At 45.3% G+C, this 21,560-nt stretch overlaps 1 protein-coding gene across 2 annotated transcripts in view; it reads right to left on the reverse strand.

Annotated features, from left to right (window-relative positions):
- PSME4 (proteasome activator subunit 4) overlaps positions 1-20,973 on the reverse strand; it is a 1,714,764-nt gene extending 1,693,791 nt beyond the window's left edge. The window contains exon 1 of one of the 2 annotated variants that reach the window (XM_085612595.1): positions 20,396-20,973. In XM_085612595.1, the coding sequence (XP_085468721.1) occupies positions 20,396-20,604 (209 nt within the window). In that variant the 5' untranslated portion in view covers positions 20,605-20,973. The remainder of the gene's footprint in view (positions 1-20,395) is intronic. The other variant, XM_085612594.1, reaches the window with a different exon arrangement.
- Between the last annotated feature and the right edge of the window lie 587 nt (positions 20,974-21,560).

Genomic DNA, 21,560 nt, shown 5'->3' on the forward strand with positions numbered 1-21,560 from the left:
CACCAATTGGTTGACCAGAGATTTGAGGGATTACCAACAATAATCACCTCAGTCTTCCCTGCGTTCAGCTTGAGACAATTTGCTGATATCCAGCCGGCAATGGACTGCATACAGTTGTAGCAGTCCCGACCGGGCTCAGCCTCTTTGCCTTTTTGAATGGATAGCACTATTTGAGTGTCATCGGCATAAGCGGTCAATTGGAAGCCAAATGATCGAATAAGGGCTGCCAAGGGAGAGACTTATATATTGAATAGCGTGGGGCTGAGCGCTGAGCCCTGCGGGACCCCACAGGGCAGAGAGAAAGCTTTGAGCAGTCAGTACCCATGTCCACTGTTTGAGTTCTATTTGAAAGAAAGGATCTTAAAAGGGCAAGGGCCTTGCCAGTGACCCCCTTTCCGCCTAAACGGTCCAACAGTACCTAATGGTGGACGGTGTCAAAGGCCGCCGAAAGGTCCAGCATGATCAGAATTGCAGCGCCACCCTGATCCAATACTTCTCTGATCTCTTCCGTTGACTTAATCAGCGCAAGCTCTGTACTATGTTCTGTACGATAGCCAAACTGAGTGGAATCGAGGAGTCCATTGTTGTTAATAAAAGCACTCAACTGACTGTTCATTTCTCTTTCTATCAGCTTAGCTGGTAAAGGAAGCCGAGAGATAGGCCTATAGTTATTCGGCTCTTTAGGATCCAGGTTAGCTTTCTTGAGAAGGGGGAGGATTGAAGCTTTTTTCTAAATCTTGGGAAACAAAGCACACTTAAAAAATATTTTTAAAAACAGGGGCAAGAGCAGCTCCAACGGTATTGGACGCTAATTTAGCTATTTGTGCTGGACAGGGATCTAGAGGAGATCCTGATTTAGTTACTTGCAAATGCTTAACAGTATCTTGGACACTCATAGTCTCAAAACAATTCAAAGAGGGCACTATCTTAGTGTCTGTTGGACAATTCCATACACCCATTTTTATACCATCTGCCAGCGAATTGCTGAAGGATGAAAAGATTGTGCCCACTTTATCTTGAACGGCAGAGGCAAGAATTTCACAAAATTCAGAATTGCCATGAGATTTTGCCAGGGTAGGTGTTGTGAGTTTTAAGACTGTATTAAATAGTTCTTTTAGGGAGGATTTTGCTTTATTAATCGGGTCCTCTGTGATCTTTGCCGCTGCCGCTGTGCTAACATCGCTGCCCCCATACTTGCACTTAAAACTTTTATCAGAGGAACTTTGTTCCTTATTTCCTTTTAACTCGCCAAATAGAAGCGCCAATTGTGTGGGGCTGTGGGGACTTACGTGGGAACATTTGCTGTGTTGTATGGTGAAGACGACCACAATCACTCGCTCCTAACTCGCGAAGGTGGTTGGTGGGTCGCTTCCGTATTGGGCCACGCCCCCTGCTACACCGGCTGCTATTTACTCCAGCTGATGCAAGCGCGCAGCGCGCGCGCGCAGCGGGCGCGCCAATGGCGCGCCAGAGGCGCGCCAAAGGCAAGCCAGTCTGCGCCCGTCCGCGCCCTCGAGCGCCCAGCGGCCAGAGATTATGTCTCTGCTGAGGGGGATGGTAGCCTTCGCCGCATATACTCTGCTGAGGAGCTGTATCACTTACGGGGTAAGGAATGCGTTGGCATGCCATCTGACTTATCAGCTAGACCTCTGACCAATTGCACAGGCTGTAACTTTACGTTTAATCATAAAGGAGATAAAACACAAGCTGTACCCTCCACAGCAATAGCTTCACGGGGGTCAGTAAACACCACTTTCAAATTCTGGAATATTAATTGTAGGTCCCTCCCAAAACACAAGGAACATATATTCGATCTCCTAAGCACCGCTCTCCCGGACGCCTTATTTCTCACAGAAACTTGGCTTCATGCCAGTTCCTGTGCGGATGTGGCCAGTGCTCTTCCACCAGGCTATGTTATACTGAGAATAGATCGCAGTTCGGGGAGAGGTGGTGGTGTTGCAATTATATTTAAAGACACCTACACATGCCGGTTAGAAGCCTTGCCATTTCCAGACTGTGAAGCTGGGCTGTTTAAATTAGCACTTTCACCTCACATGACTATGTCAGGGATTCTCCTCTATCGTCCCCCAGATAAATCCACTCAGTGGCTTCTTTCTTTTTCAGAGCTGATTGCTCCTTATGTTCTGAAGGCGGCAAACTTTGTTATTGTGGGTGATCTTAATCTTCATTTAGAAGACACCAATGACAAATTGAGCAAAGCTTTCCTTGCCGATTGTGAGGCAATTAATTTGGTGTTACGCAATCAGGGACCCACCCACCAGGCAGGGCACTTACTTGATCCAGTTCTATCTAATATCTCGCTGGATTGCAGTATTTCACCACTCCCCCTTATTTGGTCCGACCATTTCGCTGTTCAATTTAGTCTTATTTTAGTTAGCGGCGTTCCACCAGTCCTTCCTCCTTATGCCACTAAATTTAGAGTTTGGTCTAAACTGAACTTGGATAAGTTCAAAGCCGAGCTGACATCTACATGCCCGGATACATTTGGCCCTTTATCCTCTCTGAACTTGGAGGTGTCACAGTGGCTGTCATCCACTATTGAGCATCATCTCCCTCTTCGCACTAAGCGTCCCCTTGTACATTTGCCTCCTGCACCATGATTTACGCAGGACCTCAAAAATATGAAGGCCAAGTGCAAACACCTGGAAAGGTGTTGGAGGAAAACTTACTCAGCAGAGAGTAAATTAACCTATAGGGCAGCTTTAAAACTCTATCATCTAGCCTGCAGGAAGACAAAAGGGACTTTCATTTCTGAATCCACCTCTAAGGCCACTAATCGTCCTAAGGCCCTTTTTTCTATGATAAAAAAGTTGGTAGGGGCAGATACTTCTCCAGCCCCTCCAATACTTGATGAAGCCCAATGTAATGAGATCGCTGACTTCTTTATTACGAAAGTCGAAACTATCCATAATTCCTTGGCAATTAACACACCACTGCCCGGAAGCAGGTCTTCTCTCATTATGTATGATGAGAGCCCTCCTCCTAAGCAAATGATCTCTGTATGGCCGTTACTGGACCAAGAGTCCCTACGCCTGTGTTTTTTCGAAGGTGAAATCTGGCTCCCCTTTAGATCCCATGCCCCCTACTATTCTTGGACAGCTTGCACCAGCCCCCCTTTTGGTGATTCAAGAATTGCTTAATGCCTCTCTTCGGGAGTCCACTGTCCCCGCTGACTGGAAGAGGGCGATGGTGATTCCCCTTTTGAAAAAACCTGGGGCGGACCCCAAAATCTTTGCTAACTTTCGGCCTATCTCCCTACTACCAATGTTTTCAAAAATTCTGGAGAAGCATGTTAATACTCATCTAACTGCACACATAGAGGCAACAGGTTATCTGCATTCCTCTCAGTCTGGCTTCCGTGCGAATTTCTCCACTGAAACTGCTCTATTGGGGGTTACTGAGACTCTGCGTAGTCATCTGGATCAAGGCGAAACCATGGCACTGATACTTCTTGACTTGAGCGCCGCCTTTGATACGGTGTCCCATTCTATTCTTATCACCACATTAAAAAAGGCTGGGGTGGTTGGGCCAGCTCTGTCCTGGCTAACCTCGTTCTTGTGTCAGCACTCATTTCAGGTCTGTTCATCAAGCTGCTCCTCCTCCATTCGTACAACTGCTTATGGGGTTCCTCAGGGGTCTACACTAAGCCCTATGCTTTTTAACATCTATGTACGACCCCTGGCCTCAATAGTGGAGGAGGCGGGACTATCTCTTTACTCTTTTGCAGATGACACGCAGATCATCTTCTCTCTATCCTCTAATAAGGAATGCTCCTCTTCAACACTTCAGGAGGGACTTGGTCGTGTTGCTGAGTGGATGCAGGCTAACCTGTTAAAGCTTAATGGTGATAAAACCGAGTTAGTCATTCTGGGCAAAGATAAACATCTTTGGGGCCCTAATCACTGGCCCTTGGCAATGGGTCCGTTACCTCAACCAGTTACGCATGTACGCAACCTGGGCTTCTTGCTGGACGACTCTTTATCTATGCGCCAACAAGTTGTCAGCATTTCAGCCACCTGTTTTACCATCTTAAGGTGGCTTCGAAAAATTATCTGGCTACTTCTTGTTCCAACAAGACGTACCGTGGTCCAAGCTCTTGTAACCTCTCGCCTTGATTATGGCAATGTACTCTACCTGGGTTGTACACAAGAGGTACGCAAGAACCTCCAGTTGGTGCAGAATTCTGCAGCTCGGCTCCTTTGCAAGGTCCCGAAGAGATCCTCCATCACCCCTGCTCTGCGGGACCTACATTGGCTGCGCATAGAGAGCTGTATTAAATTCAAGGCTCTGTGCGTCATGTTTAAAATCAAACATGGCTCGGCACATCAGTACTTGCGTTCACGGGTCCATCCCTACGTCCCTTCGCGTGCTCTTCGATCTTCCTTTCAGGGCAATTACGTGATCCCCAGATTCAAATTGGCGAGAATGGGGGGTTGCTCCTTCTCTCATCTGGCCCCTAAGCTTTGGAATTCCCTCCCTGTATCCCTAAAATGTCAATCTATTTTTACACAGTTTCGTAGGGGTCTGAAAACTTGGCTCTTTGCGCAGTAGACAATTATCCCAGTTAGCCTCCTCATCGTTGGCGCCAGGAGACCCCATGGTGGGTAGCTGTGCGCCTTATAAATTTAGTCACAATACAATACAATTCCCCATAGAATATCTTTTTTGTTTCAGTAAGCAATTTTTTATACCTGTAAAGGCTATCTCTATAAGCCCTCTTGGTAGATATGGTATAATCTTTCCTCCATGCACGTTCTAATCGTTTGCATTCCATTTTTTTATGTTTTAAGTTCTCACAATACCAAGGGGCCGAGGGTGTCATTCTCCTAGGGGTACAGACTTTAACTGGGGCTACACCTTTGCAGGCCGAATCTAGCCATTCGGTATATGCCATCGCGGCCTTATCAACCGATAGGGGCAAGACATCCAAGGTGGACTTCAAATAGTTTTCAAATTCCTCACTATTAATATTTTTCCAAGCCTTGGTTTCAATCCTAGGTAATTGTTCGATTGTTGGTTTAGAAAACTTAGTATGAGAAATCTCAAAAATGACGGCTGCGTCATCTGACCAAGGAATTGACTATACACTACAGAACTTAGTGTTGGGGTCGTTAGAAAAGATTCCGTCCAATGTATGACCAGCCTTGTGAGTGGGGTCTGGGACAAGTTGAGTGAGTTCCCCACCACCAAATATTTCCTGAAGCTTAGCATTGTCAGCATCCATGGTGTTCTCCAGATAGAAGTTAAAATCTCCTAAAATAGTAAATGAGTTTGCACTAAGTCCTTCTTCGAGGAACATTCCTGCTGAATCTAAAAACGCACCTCTTGCTCCAGGGGGGCGATATAAAAGAATAGCATTAAAAGTGTCATGAGGGGGAGATGCGGACATTCACTGACAAAGCTTCACACGTTGGGTTTGGAATTGAACAGAAGGAGGGATCTAGAGAGTTGTGATAACTTATCGCCTACCCTCCCCCTTTTCTACCGAGTCTATCTTGAGTATGGCACAGATATTCTGGCGGCAGGGCTTTAACTAGGTCCGGGCCAGAAGATTCGTCTGACCAGGATTCAGTGATAAAGGCCATCTTAACCCTTTCGATGCGCATGACGGAGCGGTTCCGTCATGCGCATCGGTTGCACTGTGGGGATGACGGAACCACTCCGTCATGGCCCCGCCCGCGCACGAACCCTTCAGCACAGCGCGTTAATCCGCGCCGCGCTGAAGGGGTTAATATTGTAGTCCTCGATCAACAGTGCACATTCATCACTGTGTTTGATGAGAGACCTGGCATTAAGAAGCATTGCTTTAATGGGTACAGAGGCATTGTTATCTTTCTTACTGGATTTAGATCTATTCAGACATTCTATAGAGGACGGAAGCTTCCCAGAGCAATTCGGGCATGATGCTGGAACTCCTTTTAGGAGCGTATCAGGATGTATTCTTGGGCAACACATATTACTTCTGTTGGGATTTAAATGTAGGAGAGCGTCTCTCGAATAAGTGATGGAGTCTAGTGCTGTAGAGCCAGGGGGACGGACCCGGAGCCCGGACCGAGCACGGACGGGCGCAGGCGGACTTGCCTTTGGTGCGCCAGCGGCGCGGTCGCGTCAGCGCGAATGATATGGGCGGCAGTAGCAAACAACTGGAGCGCTAACCTCCACCGGCTCGAGTGTCCAGCTTCCGCTTTCACCGCGGACCCAGCAGAGCAAAAGCGCCACGAAGTGCAGGCGGTATTGAGGCAAATGAGTGGACACAAATGGGGACAAGTATTAAAATAGGCTAAAAATCATTTTTAAAATCAATTTGTGCAAATAGGCAATTTAGTGCAAGTAACAAGTTAAAAAGGAGGCTGCCCTACCTGTCAGGCATTGAACACAGCTCTGACCAGGAGGCAAACGCTGCGCGGTCGCATCAGCGCGAATGATATGGGCGGCAGTAGCAAGCAACTGGAGCGCTAACCAATACCCTTTCGCTCACACGAGGCATCTTCATTTGTGCACTGAAATGAGACTGCCCATCCTTTCACAAGTCCCAACAGCAGACTGTTCCAGTTTTAGAAATACACAAAAGACGCTTAACTTCGAAGGATACAGAGTGCATTTGACACACTGGACATAAGATTTAAAATCAGTGAAAACAATCAGTCAGCAAATTACATGGACATATTCATATAAGTTACCAACATGTGACTCATTAACATGTCTCAATAGGTCCATTGGACATCTTAAAATCAGAAACTGTGTCTAGTATTGGGAAGAAGATGGTAAAATGCACTACAAATGCTGAAAGAGAAGTTGCTAGGAGATTTCAGCATTGTTCCTGGTGCTTTTTATGACTAAACACATTCCACTCCAACTAACTTTTATAGATCACAGCCAAGCCTTTAATACCATAGATGGCAAACTGCCAACTATGAAGACTTCAGATGTATTCATTGCTAATACACACAACTGTGAATCTCTGCTCAAATACAACTAAGCAAATCAGTACAGGCTGATGGGCAAAAACAATAAACTGACCCCTACCTCTTTTCAATTTATAGGCAAATATCCTACAATGTTGAGGGAAACTATGGTTGTACCACGAGTCTGAAGCGAAAAAATTCTACCAATTACTTCATAGCCGTATGACTATTACCTTCTGGAACAGTCATCACACTACTCATTATTGCAGACTAAACAGTTTACAGATAAACAAGAATAAAAATAATAATTGAAGGAAAAAGCTCAAAGAAAGCGAGGAGCGCTTCTTTCCGATTTAAAAAAAATAAAATGTGGCGATTACTTTCAATGAATATGAACCGTAGTATAGGATAGTGTTGGGACGGAAAAGCCGTCATCATCGTAATGGATGTGCACTCCTGCTCCCAGTGCCCAACTGTACTTATGTCTGGATACATAATGTTGATATTTGTTGTCAGACAAATATGGATCATGCATGTGAGCCTTGACATAGGTCTGACTCACGGATTGCGTTCTTGTTGGACTGGGGGTGCCCAAACTGCTACACTCACCGTGGTGGAAGGCTAGTACCTTCACCAGAAATTACCAGCACAAGCGCGGTAGTGGTAGCATACTGTAGTTGCAAGTAGAAGTGAACACGTCCTTTTTAGCCTGTGCCAGTGGAGTGAGGCCCACAGGCACGCTTATTTTATAGAGTTCTGCTGCTGTGTTCTTAACTTACCCTCGACCTATATCGGTTTATGAGTAGTGCTGTGCAGAACAGGAGTGATGTCTGCGCTGGGTGTATGAGTGTCTAGGGAGGGTACAATACAGGAATAATGCAGTACTGAGCAGTGCGTGCATGGCGAGTGCATGTGGTTGGTGTATGTGTGCCCAAGAGTGGTACAATACATGTAGGATATAGTGCTATGCAGTGCATAAATGGTAAATGCATGTGCTGGATGTATAAGTGCCTACGAGTGGTACAATATATAAAGGATACAGTGTTCTGCAGTGTGTGTAAGTTGTTTACATACACTGGGTGTATGTGTACCTGTGGGTGGTACAATACATGGAGGGACCTGGGTTCCATTTTGGGAGACCCAGACATGCACAGTGAAATATGGAGAGGAGGTAGAGAAATCCCCCCTAGACAGATGTGTATTACTGCATTCTTGTAAGCTGGGTGGAACACACACTAGAGAGGAAAGAGCCAGGCATCCCCTGTACACTTGAAAGGATGTTCTTTGATTCAGTGAGAGGTCACAAAGCAGGGTTCTGGGCACATCTCAGGAAGGAGATGGGGCTGATAAGATAATCATAAAGGGTAGGGCTGGCCCCTCGGCTAACTTTTGATGCACATATCACTGTGGCTCATATCTAGGTGTGAACTCTAGTCACTCCCATGACCTATGATGTGGGGCTATCAGGTATGGAGTCACTCCTGCTGTGCCTGACTGCTTTTCAGAGCAAGAGAGAGCAGTAGAGCGGACAATTCAAAAGAAAAACACCCCCCAACATAAAATGTCAAAGAATCATACCCTGAATCATATTTGGTGTCTGGAAATGGACTATAAGAAGGGGAGTTTTATTTGAGACCTCAAAAATTGCCATCTGCCAAGCAACCAGACAGGCTGTGTGAGGAGGGGGAAGCTCTGCAAGACTTCTGCCTGTGACCAGGACTGGGTGCCAGGGCCTGCTAGTCTCCCTGCTGGGTGAGAAGCATCAACCAAGGGATCCAAGACCACCTACCTTGGAGCATGTAGCACCAGCGCCTGCCTGCTTGCCAAGGCCAGTGTGCCTTGTGAGGAAGAGGAGAGCATTGGAGGGAGCGAGGTCCAGTAGGGACCCTGTTGAGTGGAATCTCTTGAGGAAACACCTGCTGCACCGATCTGCATGTGTGCAGGACAAAGTCAGCGACGCCCATTTGCCAAAGGAAGGCTGCCATGAATTAAGCCGATCAGGCCAGAGCCCGCACGTAGTGCCGAGCCAGCTACCCCGTAAGGCAGGAGGGGCTGCCATGAACAGACCAACGTGAGGAAAGGCCCGAAGCCTTGTGCCTTAGCGGGCAGCGACCCTATATTCAGGAGGGGCCGACGCCAATGATTTAACTGTGCAGATCAGGCGGAACCCATGTATTGGGAAGGTAAGGTGACGCAGCATGCCAGAGAGGGTCACTGGGAGTATCAAGAGTCCCAACCTGGGGGAGGAGCCTAGCCTGCAACAGAGATGGCCGCCTGAGCCCTCGGCTCCGCCGACTCGTCCGCTTCCCTCCCGTACCGCTTCTTCTCCTGATAGCGGAATCGTGCCTGTTGTGCGGTAACGGGTTTGGGAGGCGACGCTGCACCCGATGGTAGGCTTCCCGTCGTTCCTCCTGCACTGGGAATGAAGAAATGCCCTGAACTCCTGCAGACGGCTGCTGAGTGGGTCCGGTCCTTTGTTCTCGGCAGCGTCCGGCTAGAAGGCAACAACAGCGGCCATTACATGAGAATCTGAAACCGCCGGCGAGACGCGACAAACCACCGAGATCCTCAGAAGTGGCGCAACAGTTTCTTTTGGAGTCTCGCCGCTACGCTGCTTTACTACCGCCGATGCAACAAATGTATCCCCCTTTTTGGAAGTTCCTCTTTGATTTCTCGCTACGTAGTGTAATGGAAGGGGCCATTTGTATTGAGTGATCGGCGCTTCTGCACGGCGCCCGGTTGGACCGTCACTGTGCTGTCCCTGTGCGTGGCGCTGGACTAGAGGTTGCTGCCCTGTCCCCGTGGTTTGGCCCTGTCTTTCTGGGAGCTGACCTACTAAACAACGCCTGGACATGTATGCTAAAGACTGGGCTCGAGGGTCGCCACACGCTTGCGGATTCCGGGGACAGGGAACTGGCATCTCTTCCTCTCACGTTATGCCCGTGAGCATCGGCGACGTCCTGGAAGCTTTGGCTGCTATGCGAGCTGCTTTTTGTTCCAACGCCCGTGACCTGGAGCGCCGGTTGGACGACGCTGTGCCCGTTCTCTCCTTGGCTGACCGGACGGGCGGCTGTGCGCGGAGCAGATCGCCGAGCCCAGGACTCGGCAGTCGTGTGCAGCCTCTCCGGGGAGACGTAGAGGAACTGACTGCGAGTGCACTTAACATCACCGCCGCTCGGACTGTCGTAACTATGGAGGACACAGTGCATTCTATATTTGGACGGAAACTAGAAGTTCGCCGTCGGATGCCAGGACGACCACCGCCAGCGGGTGCTGCTGACAAGATTGCTCTGCTTACTTTGAACATGTTGCCCGGGAGTGAGTTGCCTAATTTCGGTGGACTATCACTGTACGCCTGCCCGTACTGCACTCTTGGGGATAACACTGTCCGGCTTTGGATGGCGATTACTGGCTGTTGCCATCTCTCTAGGTGGTCACATCGGATGCTCTTCCTACTCTACGGGGCTACGCCGCAACTGCACTTTGCTGGCGCACTGGAACGTAGGGGTCAGGGTTGAGTTTGTCTTTTTCTTGCCTTGATACCGGTAACTACATTCCTGGGACTGTGCTGGACTGACGAGGAAGCTGGACTTTGGGTATGGTTTGCATAGGGGTCCGGGAAGTGATGGCCGGATACACTCCTGTCGATTATTTTTGTTATCATGGGTTGGCCCTCCTCCGTTGATAAATGTTTTGCACCGTTCTTGCGGGTGGGGCAGCCGGGGACCTAGTTTTCTCTGAGTGACCGGGATATGTATCGGTGGTGCTAGAAGACTATTGCGGGGGCTTACGCTTATCAATCATGGCTTGAAGATTCCTTGTTGATATTTTGGATGTTTCGGTTGGGTGTTGCTGCCTTACTTACCCTGCGCGCTGCTGCTGTGACCCCAGTTTTCTCGTCATATTGGGCATGTTATTATTATTGGGTGTCAGACTACTGTTGCTATTATTGGTGCGAGATGGCGGAGCTGGGACGAATAGTGGGCTCCTCCCCACCTTTCTTACTCTTATGAGAGTTTTAGGCTTCTATCCTTTTCTTACTCTCTATATTTCGGGACTCCTTTTCTTGGGCGACAGGCACACTGCTAGGGGGGGACAGGCCGTAGCCAGCTGCAGGGGTGCAGGGTGGGGGGTACTTGGGGGGTGGGGTTGCTTTCTTTTTTGTTTTTCTTTTTTGTTCTATGGGCCTTCTATTCTTTGTCCTTCTTCCTTCCCTGGGGTTTAGACGTTCCTTTCTGGGTGCCACGCAACGACTCTGGTGTTTTCTTCTGCTATAAGATTATCTATCCTGATTGTCTAACACCAGTATTGACTTGTTGTGCTACGATATCCTGCTTATGTCTATCCTACAAGGAAAACTTTTAAAACTAGACCTCAGTCCTTCTGTAATGTATCCTCTGTGCTTTCAGTAAGTTGTAATGTACTGTATGTGTGAGCCCCCAGGGCTCCTTGTTGACTTGTATTTGCCTTTTTTCTATCAATAAAGGTCTTCCAAAAATAAAAAAAATAAATAAAAAAAAAAAAAAGAGTCCCAACCTGATCTGCAACCTCACCCGAGAAGTGAGGACGCCGTGGAAGTACCAGTGCACCATCACCCATGTCGGGACCAATGCCACAGTCCCCAAACGGGAGAGGGATCAAATACTTACCCTGCAGGAGGAACCACAAAGAACCTCCCGTCAATATGGGAGCGGAATCGCATGTGAGGAACTCTGCACCCACCGAGTGTAGCCCGCAGGGCCGCTTGCTGCAAACTCACCTGAACTTAGCTGCTGCCGCTCCAGGTGCCCATGGTCGGGCCGCGCTCTGAAATGCAAGACTCTTCATGCCTGCCAGTGCGGGTAATACTGATTTTGGGCCTATCGGCCCCAGGGTATCCGGCTGCTAGTTAGCGCTGAGGCCCTGGAAAACTGTGGACTTTAAATTAGAGTCAAAGAAGACTTTTGAGAGTCAGACTACTGGTGAAGCATACCCTGTATATTACCAATAGTCAAATGGGAATAATCACTACCGCTACAGCGAGGAGCGAGAGGGACAAAAAATTGCCAAAGAAACACTAGAGCTCCGATGTTAAGGGTGGGGGTGGGCTGTATGATTGTTTGTGGATGTCATCGTTTTCCTTTGTGTAACACCAGAAATAAAATATTTCTTTTTTTCATAAAAGTGAACATTTGGCTGGACAGTGATTTATTGCTGTTACTACCCCCATCTTGACTTGTGAGCCTGCATTTACTATCATCTATACACCATCCCACTGAGGGGGCCTTGAACTACTTGGACCACGCTTACCGAGGGTCTAGTGCAGAAGGTGTACTTGGTAGAAGGATTTGTGCAATACTGAAAAAACACTTTTCCCTGTAAAAGACATTTCAAGAAGCTAGATCAAAGTGAATTTTTGTCCCCATTTAAAGAGCACAAGTTATCCCTGTCCTTCCAACTTATGCAGCAAGAGAGTGTGACGCACAGTTTCATTCCACAAAACACAGCCACACACTGAAGAGCCTCTATCACAAAGTGAGCTGAAAACCCTGCACAGAATTGCTTTCCAGCTCCGGTGTGAAGGCTCTGCAGAGCTGGACTCCATTTAAAGCTTCCTCAGAACATCAGAGGTGGCTTAAAATGTGTTCATTTATTACTGTGGGAGAGGTTAGGTGCAGCTGTTTAAGCAGTAGAGGAGGGTTCAAAATTCCATTCTCTGCCCAAGTCCCTCCAAAGCTCCTCTCTCCTCTACATCTAAGATGAAAAAAAAATGTAAAGTTGGCAAGTCTGATCATCCTTATTCTTTCATATAAAAACAAACATACAGGCAGTGTATGCAACCAATGAGGCAGTCAGAAATTGAAGTGACTGGTGTAATTGTGCTTTTTCAGATAAGATACCAGAGTCTAGAAATCGCCTTCAGATTAACTCTACCCTTTACAGAGGTATGGTAATTGAAGACAACCACACAAAAGGAAGGAAGGACTCAATCACACTTCTACTCAGCCATTCTTTACTCTGTGATTAGTCGTTTGGAACAATGAAGTAATGGCTACACAACATTTGATGAGAGGTAAGCCCTTACGTTTAGGAAGACCAAAATAATGCAGTGCACATTTGAGCTTAGTGAGCACTTTCTGATGAAGTGTCAGCAGTTGCTTAGGACATACTTCAGATCTCAGTCGAAAAGAGAAGGAGTCCAAATACGGTGCTACTCAGTCTAGTTATAAAAATTAAATACATAAAGCTTTAAACATGACATATGCTTTTGTTTACTTTGTTCTAAACCTAGGTGAATGCCTATCTACATATAGCAATGAGAAACTGCCCAGTTCATGATTTTAACCCTGCGCATCCCCATCACTTTGGTCTTTTCAAACAAGATGTATACAAACTTAGAAAATTACAAGCATGATAAATTTAAGATGTCAATTTTTATGTGAGTAATTTAAAAAAAACAATATATACTGTTGGTGTTTGCAGCATTGATTGCCTTTTTAGTTTGTCCTCTTTAACACACAAGGCAGCCAATGGCAAAAAGCAACAGATGGTTCTGTATCTTCAATATGCGATATAACCCTTGGATTGCTGCATTATCACCAACATAGGATCAACTATACAACTCATGTTAGGCAATGGTACCTAATACCAGCTATGTTCTACATTATAGAGGGTGCTCAATCACACATATCTTCTACTGTGATCCACCCACAGTTTTCTCTTTTACCCATTATGTCCACAACTGTAATACCTATGTGCCTCTACAACATTCAAGGAGCACATTCTTATGGTTGAGATAATCTATACATTATCATTGTAGCCCACGCCTTCTTCACGCAAACAACCTTCACAGATAACCTGAAGGCAGGACAGATCCTCTGCCTGCGAGAAAAAAATACTCTGAAAGCAGTCAATCTCACCAGTCACCTCCCCTAATGCCCAATATCCAGGCGTATAAGCGGATATGTGTAAACACTGGTATTGAACCTGACCTAACGTGGGTATGTAACCAGCACCACAGATTTTGGTTAGTCAGACTCCGACTATGCACTTTGTGGCTGCCTTTCCTCGTCAGGGCTCCTATTTCCATAGCCTATCTGCTTGTCCCTGCGACGATCAACCAGCACAAACCACAACTCACTTTATGTTTTAATCTACATTTTATACATTGCTGAGAAAACGCTACTTGTTACCTTTTTTAAAAGAAGCGAACATTCAATAATGCAAAGTCGTTTTTAATTATTTACAGACTCTTCCTTCTGTGAAAATGTGTTTAACTGCCACTTTCATTCAATGTGCTATAAAGCAGAGGGCAACGCCGATTATGTAGTATTTGAAGAATTTGTATTACCTGTTTGAATCTTTCAGATTTTTATGATAATCTATATTTATTGGCTTTTATTGTCTTTTGATTGCAATCTGCTTGCTGTACGATCTTATTGCGGTTTGCATTAATCTGTATGGATGTATTACTTTTATGGTCTAGCTAGAGCGAATAAAGTTGTTTCCGACTGATTGACCTCTCCCAATCATCCAACTACAATTCATCTGTAAAATCATCTAAAAAGCAGTCTCCACCAAACCAAACAAATGGCCATCCTTCAAATAATCAAAAACACATTCCACATCAATGGCAGCAACAACCCCTGTCTCCTGATACCTGTTCAATCTTGCTACAGCCAGCAATATAATCATGACCTAACACTAAGAGGCACCCTGTATACAGACATGGGCTTTTCCAGCATAGTCCTACAATGGGTCATCTCTTGAATCACATACCACAATCAACTCATACAGATGGGAAATTCCAGGTCTAAGAAACTTCCTGTCACCCTCAAAGTTCTCCAAAGGATTCAGCCAATCCTGCATAATCTTCAGACATTACAACAGACTCCCCAGACGAGATAGGTCAAGATCAACCATGACACAGATTAAACAACTCTACCTCAAAATACAATATACTTGATTTGCGACACAAAACTGCTCAGTTACTTTCAATCTAATCAAGAAGTAGACATCAAGCTCCTACTTCACACTCATCCCGAGTTTCTCCTCATTGACAAGAGAACAAGGTAACCACAAATTCAGGCTGAACAATCTGATTTCATTCTGGAGGGCTAGGTCTGCTGGCTGACACCTAACATAAAGTCACTCGGATTCAGCCTCGACACAGATCTCTCATTCAAAGAACACACTGCTAAGAAAACCAAGATAACATACTAGCTTTCCCTCTTGAAAAAGGCGAAATCCAACCTACTCAAAACTGACTTTGGGATAATGGTGCAGGCCCTGGTCTTCTTTCACCTAGATGGAAGTAACACCCTATATAACATCTCCTGGGAAAATACTCTGGAAGCCCTGTGGGGCATTCAACAAGTTGTAGCACGTTTCAAAGGCTTAAAGAAGTTCGACCTAAGCACAACCTTAAGGCAATCACACCTGCTGCTCATCCAAGCCTGCATCATCTTCAAAACCATCATGATCCCTAGCTGAGGAAATTACCACCTAAATTTGGCAGGCCTGGTTATCCTTATTCTTTCAAATAATATAATCAACAAAGTGGCAGTTTATGCAAGCAATGAGAGAGAGAGAGTCAGGAATCAGAATGACTAATGTAATCATGCTCTTTCTGTTTGGAAAGCAGAGCCCAGAAATTACTTTCAGAGTCGCATCCTTCCTCAGAGATATGACAATATGGCACTGCTGAGTTCAGTTATAAAAACACTTAAAAGTCTCCTGGATAATACTATGCAGTCCCTGAAGCACATGACATATATCAGCAGATTTCTAAGGCATAAATAAGTTCGAATTCATTAGCCCAACCTCAAGGGAATTACATTTGGTCCCCCTTTACTACTGCATCATTTTCATGACCATCAGAGTAAGAACCACTAGTCAAGAAAATACAGCCTCTGGTGGACAATTCCTAAACAATAAACAGGCTATCGTATGGAAGTGATGTAATATAAGAAGGAAAAATCTAAATGCAGGCGCTCTCTGTTTATACACTCAGGATCTGAACATCATCTCCATCGGAATGGCTATTATCTTCCCACAATTCAGAAACCAAATAAAAATGCAGCTCTTCAAAAAGCACTACCTGACCACAAATTATGAACCAAAGTATGGTCCTTGTGAACTATCACAACCAATAATAGATCTGGCATCATGGCTGCTGTTCACACTCTCTGTTGCTATCCAGCAATGACTGTGCTGCATAAAAATCTGTTCATACATACATACATATCACTTTGTCAAGCTTTAAAATAGTGAATTACATAGCGGTGCCATGCATAGAGCAATATCACAGTCCGTTCGGTAGCCTGAATGGAGTAAATCAAAATCCCGTCTCTAGAGTACTCCAATTTGGAATATTGAGATAATCTTTGTTATCTGTGAATTTACAGTTCAAGAGGTGTCATAGCAGCCTAGGCTTCCGGCCAGATGTCAATGTCAATTCAGCTGGATTTCCAAGATCTAAAAAAAAATTCTAAAATGATAGGCACACCTTTTTACTATCAATATATTTTCACAATCAAAGCAAAGTATCTCAGTGATAGACACAGAAAATAAACATAACAGCAAAGAGTAATGCAATGTGTTATAAAAAAAAAGGTCATGCAGTGTTGGTGTGGAAAGAAAGTAGGAACAGATCACTGGTTGGACCAAAATTAACTACACACAAAAAAAAAAAAATCACCGGATTGCCCCTAAAAAATCTACATTTAAATGACTAACAAATTTGTACCTTAAGGTTTTATAAAATAAGAAAATATACAGAACACGCTAAGTGGCTCTACAATTGTTCCATTACTGTACATGCATTTGCATGCCTGCTGCACAGTGGGTATGAAAGATTCCACAACTGCAAACTGATACGCCACCGGAGGCCTCTGGAAAGGCCAGTGATAAAATGCCTATTCATTTCAATTTGTGATGGTGCTTTTGTACGTGGGGGTGAGCCCCCACAAACTTGGACATTTGTTGGACTTACTTTTCTAAATCGAATGACATTCGACTCTTTCTAAACAGGCAGTATTTTGAGGCAATTCAATCTGTAGAGCTGTGCTGTACATTTTTCATTCATTCAGAAAATTATTTAAATACGGCCTCCAAGTAGCAATAAACTGCAATGACTTTCAAACACTATCAATCTGGCTAGTTTTAGAACAGTAACCTAAGTGAGGTTCACCATTTGACACTCAACATGCCAAACAGACTCCACATGTTCGATACAAGTGAACTGGGTTGGGTTTTGTACATTCTACCTCGTTAAAACTCACCAAATGGTTTGCACATGTGTAGCTATGTTTGGGCCGACCCTTGTGTGTCAGGGAATTACACTACTTAGAAAGAGATGGCTATGAAAACACAACCAGTTGTCTATATGGATAACAAGACAGTGGTCAGTCCAACGTTCATATGAAGTAAAACATACGAGATATAAAAGGCAGAAGAGACTGGCAATTGACGGACTGTCTCCCAAAAGGCTGAACAAGATGCTGAAATTAAGGTTTCAAGATTAGGATAAGCACACATCAGTAGCAAGGTCAAAAATACTTGACAATCCTCAAACAATTATCCACTTGTCATACATTTTCAGGTCAATAATCTGGTGTGGATATTTGTATAGACATTTCTTGCACAAATGTCTACACAAACAAACAATAAAAGTAGGAAAATTACGAACTGACAGTCAAGGATCATGGCTAAAAAAACACCCAAAAGCACATCTGTTTTCCAAGGGAAAGAATACATAGGTAGCCCTAACCCAAGATGCTCGTGGGTTGAAATTTTTCACATGGAACAGGAAATGGAGTTTCAGTGGGACTTCTTTGGCAGGTTTCTCTTCCAGGAAATGAGACTGGCAACCAACATTCCCCCTTATAGACTAGCAAAATTATAATCTCCACCCTTCACGTCCCAGGATCACCATGAAGGCAGACATGTCCCTATGAGATTCTCCCAAAAGAAACTGAGGTCAGCAGCATTCCTGCAGAACCATGGAAGGAAGACAAGTAAATGTATAGTAAATGGCTGACATAAATACCAAAGCATATAAAAAATCTGGTCTAGCATTGTAGTTTAGAGAAGACTCCTGTCAGTATATATAATCCTGAAAAATGACTGTCAGTTTAACCGACAGCACTGTTTAATGCTAAATTTAAACGGAACCAACCTGAAGCAAGAGAAACCTTAGATTACAAGATATAACCTGTAGAAAAGCAGAGATGCAGTGTAGTCTATTCACTATACAATATCAATCTTTACTTTACAGATGAATATTAAGTCAGTCACAGAGGGGTTCTAAAATCTACAAACTGACAAAACGTTGTATAACATCAGAGAGATCACTGGGGAAAGGGGGGGGGGGGAGTATCAAGGATATACTGCACCCTTACTAATAATGTCCTTACAACACTTGACCCACTCTGACACAGATAGGAGGGATGGCTGGGCCCCTTGGAGGAAGACGATTGGCTACCACTTCAGCTAGACTCTGCCTAATCCAACTATATTATCTGCAGACCGCCTATCTCACCCTGGAACGCCTCTATAGGGAAGGCTTGTGCATCTCACCAGAGTGTACACGCTGCGGACAACAGCCGGCAGACTTTTTTCCACATGGTCTGTTCCTGTCCCCGACTCCCAGCATACCGGGATGGAATAGAATCTTAACTCACACATGTCCTGGGTTGGCAGGTATCCCATAACCCTCTACACCTTATCCTGGGAGTTATGGACGGCCTGGATGGGTCCCGAGCAGATAAACTATTACTAGGGACGGCACCTATGGTGGCCAAAAGCGCCATCGCTGCGTCATGGTCACAACCTGATTCCCAGAGAATAACTACATGGCGCCAAGGGGTGGATTGGTGTGCTGCCCAGGAGATGCCCCTGTTTGAAGCAAGGAGATGCCCAAAGAAACATGAAAGGATATGGGGCAAATGGTTGCACCAACTGGTTTGACAGGGTCATATAATATGTCTGTGTACTCTCCTTGAAAACATTGTTTATGTAATGTGGTTCGTGATCACTATGCCTGTATACGCACTGCACATACGGGGATATTAGGTAAGGCTAATGCCTAATGATAAACTGTGCTACACTATTACTTTCTTTTTCTCTTGTAAGTTCTCTCAAAAATCAATAAAATTGGTTAACAAAAAAACATCAGAGAGATCAGTTGTCAAAGTTAGGACATGGCAAAATAACATTTTGCGTAGTGATGATGGAATACATGAAGATGCCCACTGGAGAGCCCCAACATGTATGGAAGGTGACCTCTATGAATTTATTTTCGATTTAACACCCAACGTTCACTTACCAATTTAGCAATCTTCACTATTTTGGCAGATAAAAAAAAAACACTGGGGTGCACGGAGATTAGGAAATCTGCCCACATTTCGCAAAAGATGGAACACAACTCTGGCCTCCGAGTGTACGCTCACTGTATGTTTGGGCTCTGGCTGTGTTGAAAGACCCTTACATCAATAAGGAAACTGCGAGTATAACCAAACATATCTATCTTGCACCTGTTCACATTTTGTTAAGAGGGCCACAATCCCTTGCCTCCAGCCGATGAAAGGTGGCAGCTGTCAAAGACCACAAGGCATTGTCTCATGTTGGATAAGGTTAATAGAAAGAGAAACTAGAAACAGCCAAACAAAAAAACAATAATCACCCTTGTAAAAACCTGCAAGTGTGTTAGTTCGTGATTTTATTCTGAGTGGTGAAAAATTAGAAATAAGTAACTTTGAAGCACAAATAAAAACTCAGCCTTACGTATATGCCAAAGTATGAAAAACAGAAACTACGAACTTTCAACAAAGTAATTCAGTCAGGGTTTTTAAAACCACTTTCTGTTTGGAAAGGTCCCTCTAGCATCGCCGGCACCAAGAGGCCTGCCATGACTTGGCAGGACAGCTTCAACCTCAGTGGAGCTTGCAGCATTCGGCCAGCGGGAAGTGAATCAGCAATGTTTATACTCTGCTCACATTGACAGCACCACTGCTGCTGCTCAGGCAACCCTACCGGTCACATAGAGATACAGCTACCAGGCGTCCCGGATTTACCAGGGTATACCCGGTTTTGATCTGCTGTCCTGACTGATTTCTGTAAATTAAACTCATGTTCCGGTTTTCAGAGGTCATTTGAAAACAGAGGGATGCAGCTTGTATGTGTTCCAAAGGAACACTAGTTAGCAATTTAATGAGCAGGTAAAATACTGAGATGAAAAAGTTGCATTGTATTTCCTTAGTACCTCGTTGTCTTTGCCGCTTCGATTGATGTAAAATTGTGGTCCTTTTATTTTTCCGAAATGTCACGGTTTTGGTTTTCAAACTCCGATCACCCTACCCAGGGGCAAACATGTGAGGGACCCCCACACCTTCAGGGCAGGGTACCAACGCAGAAGACTGGATGCACGTTCACATGATTTAGAGTTATGCGGGGAAAGGATGGCAAAGAAAGAGGATGGCTATACTCACGTGCCGAGCTTCCTGATCCACACAAGTACCCCTGGCCACAGCTCCCGCAGCTGCACAGCACGGCCCAGGTTCTCCTTGATGTTGTGCAGCAGTTGCTGGGACTCACTCTCCAGACACCCGGCGTAAGGTAGTAGTTGGTTGTACACGATCTCCTTCTGAGGCTGGTGTGGGAAGCCAGGGGCTTGGCCCACCAGACTGTCTACGTTCATCCTTGTCGCTTCTGTACTATGCCCCTTGGGGCTGTGCCTCTCTCTGGGCTGTCTCTCCTAAGGACTAGGACTGATTGTCTTCCTCTTGTACTGTTTTCTCTTGCCTGTGCTGTTTCTTTCCTTCCGCCGCCCTTCGCCTCTCTGTGCCAGGGAGTGTGCCACCCCCTGGATTGTCCCTCCTGGCAGCCCCGGTGTACCTCGGCTCTTCTACTCCCCGCGCCTCTCGCTCTCACTTTAGTCTGTTAGTGACGCGTCTTCGCCGGCTCGTGACAGAAGGGGTCCGTTACGTCACTTCCCCTAAGCGCTCCTCCATATGGTCGTCTGCTACAGTATATGTCAGGTCGCCGAAGCTGAGTAACAAAGCTAGACACTACAACCATCGACATAAAGGTAGGACTCTGGCATTAGAAATGCTGTCGCTTGGAAACCGATATCCATGTTTTTCAATGGTCGCTCGTCCTATTCTTTCCAAGGAGAGTTGTGTCACTGACATTCTAAACTTTTTTAAACTCCTATGTACTTTTTATATTTCTTTCAAATATATTTCTGAAAGCTTCTAAAACCATATAAGCAATTCGAGTAATTAGGCTACTCGTAATACTTAGCTGTAAAGCATTTTCTTTCAGTGGCATGCAATTAAGTCCTTTTTTCATTTATGCTATGTTACAACTCGCAAGTACTGAAAATTCTGTTAAAAAAACTACAAGATGGCTGCCAGACGCGTGTTCCTTCGCGCAGTCCGTCTGCGTGTTTTGGGTTATGACACTGCTTTCTTTTCTCAAAAGACAATTGAGCCGCCAGACTTCACGCACCGCTTTGCGACTGGCTCCCCGGGAGTTTCCTCTGGAATAGAATGTTTTTACATAAATATCCACATTTTACGTGCAAGCTCTGCAACTAGCGTTTTTATTTCAGAAACATACTTGCTAACATTCCGTGACCAAAAAGAGAGCTAA

The sequence above is a fragment of the Triturus cristatus genome, chromosome 6 (assembly GCF_964204655.1).
Source record: "Triturus cristatus chromosome 6, aTriCri1.1, whole genome shotgun sequence".
Taxonomy (NCBI): Eukaryota; Metazoa; Chordata; class Amphibia; order Caudata; family Salamandridae; genus Triturus; species Triturus cristatus.